Source organism: Ostrea edulis, chromosome 5 (genome assembly GCF_947568905.1).
Source record: "Ostrea edulis chromosome 5, xbOstEdul1.1, whole genome shotgun sequence".
Classification (NCBI taxonomy): domain Eukaryota; kingdom Metazoa; phylum Mollusca; class Bivalvia; order Ostreida; family Ostreidae; genus Ostrea; species Ostrea edulis.
Window position 1 is genome coordinate 63,894,618 of NC_079168.1, and position 9,302 is coordinate 63,903,919.

Genomic DNA, 9,302 nt, shown 5'->3' on the forward strand with positions numbered 1-9,302 from the left:
AGATCAATGTATTTTATTTCTAGATAAAATCACGAACTTTTCAACTTCACATAAATCTACCAATATTTATCTATATTGTCTATAAAACGGACATGTTGAATAATGGTATTAAATGTTTAGTGTTTGTAGTATGGGTGATGACTATGTAGGTACGAGATAAATTTCATAATTGGAGACATTTATTCCATTTGAAAATAAGATTTTGTTTAATTATCCAAAGAACACTGCAAAGGAATTAAAACAGAAATGAAATGAGAATACACATTTTGTATTTAAATCCCTGAGGATGATAGACCTTTACCCGGGGATTTCGAAAGGAGTCATTGTACCAATATAGGGAGAACTGTCTTATCACTGTCATATTTCATAATACCACAAACGTCACGTAGCCGTGTAAATGATAACTGATACTACAAAACTTTGTTCGGGGAAACTTTTGGGTAATACCATGTGCGTAAATTATAAATGAAGTAATGCCATTTAATCTCAGAGCATCTGTTTTCCCAGGAGAACAATATTCTCTTAGAAAGAGACAACTACATTTGATTATAATGCATGATAACTGCGCATGTTCGGAGTATTGCGGTATTCCGAATGCCAATTTGACTGATCACGACAAGAGACCATTTGCCGAATTTCTGAAGGATGTTTGTCTGTGCAGTATGTTTTGTACTTCCTCTTCTATTTCAAGGTAAGAAATCTGAATTAAATCTAAGAAATATATACCCAACAAGTAGTTCATGAAGATTGTAACTTTTTGTAGGAACTTCTTTCAAGCGAGGGAAACGGCTTCACAATAAAATATTTTAACTAAAACATGTTAGCGCATGCATATTTGCCGATTTCTGATTAACTTACACATTGTTGTAACCTAATCAAAGATATTGCTGCCGTAAGGTGATAAACGTATGTGCTGATTTCTGTTGGATAAATCTAAGGAAAACCCAGACTTTTTGAAATAGTTTTGTTTATATAATTATCAAATTAAAAGATAAGGAATTCAATGAATCACGAATTTATGCCATGAAACACTGTTTGAAATTCCTTGGTTTTCGTCAATTTGACGTCCCGGAATATATACATGTACCTCAGATAGCTGGTCATCCAGATTCAGATACAAGTTGTCTCCCTTACCCTGAATAACATTCTATTATTTCGACTATAGAAAGGTTATTTGTATCTGGACATTAAGCAAGTTGTGTTTGAAAGAAGCCTGCGCTTTTTACGTACTGCATGACTGAATCAAATGAAATTTGAACAAAATCAATCATGGTCTTATACATTTCGTCAGTTGCAATTGGGATTGGGGAAAGAGGCGCTATAAACGTATAGAAAACCGGTTCCTCTAATGTGGAATAGTGGTATAATCCTCTATAGAGCTTAATGTATATCTATTTGTGCAATTATAAATCATTCATTTTCTACAGACGTATTCACCACAAACAATACTGCCTTCTCCACAAGGCTGGTAAAAACATTGTTGGAAAATTATGATCCACGCATTCATCCTGTTCGAAATGCAGGGGAAAACGTATCTATAGCAGTGAACATCGGGCTCAGACAGCTAATGGAGTTGGTAAGTTAACATCGGGCTCAGATGGTTGATGGAGTTGGTAAGTTTTAACATCGAGCTCAAACGGCTGATGGAGTTGGTAAGTTAATATCGGGCCCAAACAGCTGAGTGCCTTATCCTGTGAGAAAATTACATATTGGATTTTATTCAAACTTTCATAAATGAGTAACTTAACAAGAGCAGTTGAAATTTTGGGAGCGTTTTGTGAATGGGATCAGTTAAAAAAAATCGGGAGTTTTAGCGGAGATTTGGTTTCACCCAAATATTACGTCTGTCGACCAAACGATGATAATCTGTTGGTTCTAGAATCTATTTTTTATGTGATTATTTGTTTTCCAGGATGAAAAGAATCAGGTTATCAAGCTCAATATTTGGATGCGTTTGGTGAGTATAATAATCAGCGTCACATGTAACATGAAGAATTATTAAGTTGCTTATTGATGCATAATGTTGATTCACTGCAGTGGTGGAATGACCCTTTTCTTAGCTGGAATAAGAGCGAATATGGAAATATTACACAAATAATTTTACCATTTGCAAACGTCTGGACACCGGACATCACATTGTTTGACAGGTAAGTTCACATTTAAGACTAGATTTTTTGACATCATAGACAGATAACTAGAATGGAAAAAGGAAATATTCCTATCTAGTGATCAGTCATCCAAATATTACTTTGCTAAACACCACTCTGATTCCACGCATAAGTACTCTGAAATTGAATTAAAAAATGTGCTAAAGTTCCCCATTGACAATATCTTCATAGTCTTTGGTGATCAGGTATTTCAACAGTCTGTTGGAATTTCCATGGGCACGAATTGTGCTTCTTTATTAGCTGACCTGTTTTCATATTCTTAGGAGACAGAATCTTTTCAGATGCTTCTATATGAGAAGAAAAAATCTCTAGCTGTGGCCTTCAACTCAACATTTAGATACATCTTTTTTAGACATAGGTGCTAATGACAAACTAACAACTCAACTTTATGAAAAACGGGATTAATTCAGCTTCTTCATCGTCAACTTCTCATATGAATGTAGCAATATTCCATTATCACCTGCATATGGTGTTTAGGTCTCTCAACTGATTCGATAGGCAACAACTTGTTCTTCGTATGGTCAGTTGCAGGCTACTGACAAACAAATGGATGTTACAGATATTTCATCATTCTCGTTTAAAGTAAGATTTTTGCAAATTCTATAGTCGTTATAACGATAGTTTGCCAATGGAATCTGTCATAGGGTCTAATGCTATCTGACGTGTTTCATACCGATTGTTAGGCCGTTCTTGGCACACTGATTTTGACTACGGACTACGTCGTTTACCTGATCAAGATATAGGGCTCATGGCGGGTGTGACTGGTCGACAGGGATGCTTACTCCTCCTGGGCACATGATCTCGCCTCTGGTTTGTCCATGGGTCCGTGTTTGCCCAACTCTTAATTTTGCATTCCTTATAGGAGTTATGAGATTGATCACTGTTCATTATCTTCGCTTTACATTTTTAAAAGAGGGTGTTGCACCGAAGCGGGAATTTTCCCTAATCGGAGCTCCGTGCCAGCACTCGTGACGTACAACTGACCTTCATTCATATTTATACTCATTGCGTATTTGCCAGTTAAATACCTGAAGGATTCCCCAGTACTAGGGACAAGCCTTATACATTTTATGTGTCAATACATTATACATGTAGTCTAAAGATTATTTTTGAAATCGTGACATTTAAATTGTCTTCTTTTTTTCTGAGTATCAGATACAATGTATACGGTTACATGTTACGAGTGTATCAAATATTTAATATTCTATACTACTACAGTCCAAAAGCTCTTATACTAATATGTATTATTTTCTACAACCAACAATTGGCAACTGTACATGACTCTGGCCACAAAACAAAATATGGGAAGTTTAATAAGCATTGATAAAGTTCAACATTATTCGAAGTACATGCACCTGTAAAAATTGGTTCAACATAGTAATTTGCTACTAGAATACATATAAACTCAAATTGTTTAACCGTTATTTATCTTGTTTGGTCTTAAAGTTTTTCTTCCAAAGCTTTGTAGAGTTCACAACGGTTTTTCGTAAAAGGCACCATGCCTTTGTCAACAACTTTCATTCAGAAAAACATACAAGTTATCGTTAGCAGCCTTGACTATTAAAACACAGGTATTGCATGCTATATTCGACGTGTTTGTTGAGAGTCCTATTCACAAACTAAACAGTGTCCAGGTTGGAAGCTTATTTCAAACTCGGCACATGGTAATAAACATGGATTTCACATGACACATTTATAAAAACTAGAAGCGTGTTTCAATTACATGTAAGACAAAAAATCAAGATGGAAAACGTAATATGAACAAACAAAAAATGTGTTTGTGAAGGAGTCGAACCTGGTCGTTTTAAAAATAGAAAACATCATTACATATCAGAGTCGACGACCTTATCCAAACTGTAGACCATACTTTATTAAGGAAAATTAACGTACAGGTGAAGTTGAAAATAATACCAGTGAAATCGTTTCGATTTTTTTTAAATTTACAAAAAAATGCTCTCGTGAAACAAAATTTCAAAGCGATAGTTTTTTTCAGAGGAAAACTCGAAGAACATGTTCATGCTAAATTTATTTTGTTTCACTGAGTCAGTTTTTTTTCCTAAAAATTCGGGGATACCCCTCCATTTTAACGCTAAAAATCATATAAATCGCTTATTGCTTGATTTAAACTCGAAATATTTTGGCTAATTTTGTCAATACACGTCTTTTAAACTTATTTTCAAAAATTATCGAATCAAGACATACGTTCCAATTGGTTTTATCATATATTTGAATAAGTTTTAAATTTTTTTCGATCTTTCATGCAACACCTTTAGGGAAATTAACATGAGACGTGCAACACCTTCTTTTGATAATATTTTTCAAGACTATAAATATTGGATAAAACGTAAGCGTGAGTAAGAACCGCTGTTTTGAAATTTTCCTTCCATTTCAAAAACAAATAAGCATGTGCATCAAAAAAGTAAGGTTGTAAATCTTTTCCAACAATTAAATTTCATATACAAAATTATCACACAACGAAATGAAGAAAAAAAAAAGTCTCTTGTGGCATAAATTCTTATCAATTATTCATTTGACATTTTTCCTTTTAGCGCTTCTTCCGTAATGATGCCGGGTCGGACAGAGTATCGACCGATCGTCAGTCACACCGGTTCCGTCAACTACTTGTTCTCTACTATAGTGGATAGTGTTTGTCGGGTCAATGTTCAATATTTCCCCATCGACACCCAAGTATGTCCACTGAAGTTTGCCTCTTGGTCATATTCGGGAGTAGAGATTGACCTTTACCCAAAGACACCAACAGGTAAACTCAAATCAAATATGCAGAACCTTTCCACTATGAACTACTCAGTAAGCCATAAGTGATCTGTACATCTTTGTTTAAAAACATTTCAGCCTGTTTTAATTTTTTGATATTCAGAAATGCTCGGTTTTTAATCATGCGTTATTATATTTATCAATGTGGCAATCCTTTCACAACAGCGGACACTGATTTCTACATCACTCACAATGAATGGGATATGGACTCCGCTCTTGCCAGGAGAAATGTAATGTACTACAAATGCTGTACGGAACCATTCCCGGATGTGACGTTCTACATTAAGATCCGTCGCAAACCCTTCTTTTATCTTGTATCCGTGCTCTTTCCCTGTATGCTGACGTCATCTATCGCTACTTTGGGTTTCCTTTTGCCTCCAGAATGCGGTGAAAAGATTTCTCTGAATGTGACAGTTCTGCTGTCATTGGCTGTTTTTCTGTTAATGGTAACTGATCAGCTTCCTGCTTCATCTGAACATTTCCCGTATGTAGGTATGCAACAAGTGGGAAACAGATACCGTGTTTTCATTAAAATAGTACGTTAAAAGTTGAATTTCAAGAACACTTTTGTCAAACATAACACACACACACACACACACACACACACACACACACAGAGAGAGAGAGAGAGAGAGAGAGAGAGAGAGAGAGAGTTTATCACTCAGTTCAATACTAAACTTTCCGTTAAATATGGATGTAAGAAATATTCTTTGCAATTTTTTTTGTGAACCGTCATGAGGGTAATATGAAAGTAATGAATTTTAAAAAACTGTACTTATCGTATAACGTTTTTTTTTGCGGATGTAAACTTAGGTGATTTTCTAGCATATACGTATACAAAAATAGAAGACTATGAAAGAAAAATATTTATTTGTAGCATTTGTTTTGATGTCAAATGTAGACGTAGCGCTTTTCAGCTTGGGAGATAAATATACTTCTCCCTTTTTTTAATGTCGTTTGTTTCTGACGTCAGTAAAACGTTTTACAGGTAAGAAATGAACACTACGTATACACTGCTTATCAATTTTTATGTTTTGAAACTCATATCCATCAAAATATATTATAATTGCAGACACGACTAATTGCAAATTTAGCCATTAAAAATTTGGAGATGTGATACCAAACCAGCAAAATAAGCCAAAATTAACACCCACAAAATACCCTGCTATAATGTATTTGTTTTGGTGGTCAGCAAATAAGATATACATGTAATCGCTTGTCGCATTATCGCTGCTTGGTATTTCGTCATTCCCGTGATAACGTGTCTCTCTACATACGCTAAATCAAAACATCATTATCCGTCATCCATTTGAACCTCTAATTTAGCATGATAACTGCAAAACGTGAGTTACCAGTCAATGAATAATTCTGAGTTATTTTAGGTATTTCTAATAATCCAACAATTTATAAGAAATTATTTCGCTCAGTAATGCATTAAAAATTAATTTAAAAAATAAACACAACAAAACAACAACAAAAAACTGTGATACGATAATTCTTATGCCAGGCAGTCAATGTACATAATGACTGTGTAACATGAAATGGTGTGAAAATTCATTTCACTTTTCATCTTCAAACTCCTTATACCGCCACTACGTCTAAATCACGAAAGGTGCGGTTGAATGAAAAATATTCCCATTTCCAATGTTTTTGCCTTCGATATCTTTACCAATTGTAATAATTTTCATTTCCTCATGAATGTGAACAATGTCTAGATGAATCCTGATATAGTCCGTCTATTTTAACGACTGAGAATTTGGACAGAAATGAGAGGAACATAAATATAAGTATAAAAATAGATGAGTATGAACTGTAACGCTTAACGTCGGCGTGAAGCCTTGTGGTTCATGCCCTCATACATATACATCTTCAAAAATGAAAGGTGACGATTTTGAATGTTAGATTTTTATTTGTTACGACCTTGCTGATTTCAGGGATGTATATGGCATCTTTAATGAGCCTTGTGGCCCTATCGCTACTGATGACGGTCTTGGTCCTAAACATACACTTCAAGCAATCATTTGGAAACAGGGTTCCTCCGTGGATGCGAAAAATATTCATTCAGTATCTTGGATTTTGCTTTGGTCGAAATTGGAGAAAAGCATCATACAAGAAGTCCAGCAACACATACAAGGTATGACTTTGTATGGCACTTTTAAGATTTCGTTAGTTTAACATCAGTTTAATATACACAAGTAAAGACAAATGAGACATTACGCGAAAATACATGAATTTATATGTTGTATTTTTTTTTTTTTTTTTTTACATCTAGAGTGAATTTAAAGCCAACGAAAGAAGCATATTGTGCAATTCTGAAAAGAACGTGAACAACTCTACAAGAGAACCTGTTGCGTGTAGAATTGGAGGCTTTGGACAAGAAATCATCGACGCAGGTGAGGAGCACGACGTCGGTGACGATGAAGCTTTAAACAGAATTGATGTCAACGAATGGCACGAGGTCGCGATAATCATGGACAGATTGTTCCTAGTTCTATTTATCATATTTACGGTGACACCGACTGCTTTGTTTCTATCTTTGATGGCAAGTGGGTGATCATTCTATGCTATATCAAAATCTGAACTTTCATTTTCTATGGCGCATGCGCAACAAGATGTTGATACCATGACAAAAACCTTGTGGATTTTAAGAAAATATATTGGTAAAAAAAAAAATGAAAATACATTTTTCTTTACTGATGACATTATGTTGAAACGATAAAGGACTATACATGTATATGCTATTAACATCTTTAAAGCTTAAAAGGGACTGAAATATCCTTTATTTAACGAAAAAGATCATTACCAAAACAGTTTCACATAATTTGTCTTTGATATTTACAATCATTTGGAGTACATAACACCAATGTAATGCAATTTCTATCAAATTTAGTAAATGCAATGTTTTAATAACTTCTGCTTCAAGGAAACAGCACAGCTTTAGACAAACAATTTTTTTTCCGTATGTATACTGGAAAAATTAATCTATGATAGAAATTTTGTTAACGTTTGCACTCAGTAAAAAAACCCTGGAAAATAACTGCACTGAAAACGTCGATAACACTTTGTCTCCCTGATGTCATCATTCGAACTCTATGTCATTTTGAGAATAACTATGGAATTGCAAAAAATACACTATATATTGAAAAAGAAGCACGAGTGTTGAATTTGTAGGTAAATAGAAAAACTTATCATGAGAAAAGGTGAAGACAACGAATAATGATCAGTTTCATAAATCGTCTAAAGGTACGGAAAACACGGATCCCTGAAGCACTAGAGGTGCCGAAGAAGATTGAAAGGTGAAGATAACGAACGAGATGAATCTCATAACTCCTATAAGGAATAGAAAATAGAGAGTTGGACAAACACGGACCCCCGCACATACCAGAGATGGGATAAGGTGCCTAGGGGAAGAAAGCATCCCATATTTACCGGTGGCACCCACCGTTGGTCCTCTTTCTTGATTAGATAAACGAGTAATCCCTAGTCAAAGTCAGTACGCAAATAACAAACTAAGAGATGGCATGAAACCGCCAGACAGCATTCAGCACAATGACAGGTTGTATTTGCGAGAAAGAATATTGTAACGACCATATAATTTTGCAAAATACTTATGAAAGCCCCTTAACATCAACTTATTTGTCAGTAGCCTGCCCCGATTTTAAAAAAAAGATCATCCGGTTTAAAAATTGATCATACAAAGAACGTGCTCTCGCGTATTGAATCAATTGAGAGACATACACTGTATGCGGTGATTGTGGCAAATTGCTACAAAAATATGGGAAGATGACGATGGAGAAGCTGAAGTCATTCCGTTTGTCATACAGTTTGCCTTCAACGTCTATGTTGAGTAAAACATCCACATATATACTCTGAAAAGGTGAAAATAACGAACAGTAATCAATCTCATAATTCCTATAAATAATACAAATGAGTAGGGCAATCTAGCACCCCTGGACTTACCAAACGTAGGATCAGGTGCCTAGGAGGAGTACGTATCCCCTGTCAACCAGTCTCATCCACTGTGGACCCTATTTCTTGATCAGATAAACAGAGTAATCCGTATTGAAAACCAGTGTGTATTGAACGGCCTAACAATTTGTATGAAACACTTCAGACAGCATTTTCCCCAATGACAGGTTGTATTGGCAAACTAGATCGTTATAAGGACCATACAATTGGCAAAATGCTGGGTTTAAACGAGGCTGTTGAAACTCCTGTAGCATAACCTTATTTGTCAGTAGCCTGCCTCGATTTTAAAACTGATCATGCGCAGAACATGCTCTTGTCTATCGAATCAGTCGAGAGACATAAACACGATATGCAGGTGATAATGAAATATTGCTTCATAAATATGGGAAG

The 9,302-nt window shown here is 35.1% G+C and overlaps 1 protein-coding gene across 1 annotated transcript; it reads left to right on the forward strand.

Moving 5' to 3' along the window:
- The first annotated feature begins 559 nt into the window (after positions 1–559).
- Positions 560–8,090, forward strand: LOC130054663 (neuronal acetylcholine receptor subunit alpha-7-like). The gene is made up of 8 exons (XM_056165103.1): positions 560–691; positions 1,428–1,576; positions 1,913–1,957; positions 2,038–2,147; positions 4,718–4,929; positions 5,109–5,435; positions 6,878–7,077; positions 7,216–8,090. The coding sequence occupies exons 1-8, from the start codon at positions 646–648 to the stop codon at positions 7,495–7,497; spliced, it is 1,371 nt and encodes a 456-aa protein (XP_056021078.1). The 5' UTR covers positions 560–645; the 3' UTR covers positions 7,498–8,090.
- The last annotated feature ends 1,212 nt before the right edge of the window (positions 8,091–9,302 follow it).

Excerpts from the sequence above, each read along its gene's own strand:
- LOC130054663 (XM_056165103.1), top strand. The coding sequence starts at position 646 with ATGTTTGTCTGTGCAGTATGTTTTGTACTTCCTCTTCTATTTCAAG. Across the intron at positions 692-1,427 it reads ACTTCCTCTTCTATTTCAAG|ACGTATTCACCACAAACAAT; the intron begins GTAAGAAATCTG and ends CATTTTCTACAG. Across the intron at positions 1,958-2,037 it reads TCAATATTTGGATGCGTTTG|TGGTGGAATGACCCTTTTCT; the intron begins GTGAGTATAATA and ends GATTCACTGCAG.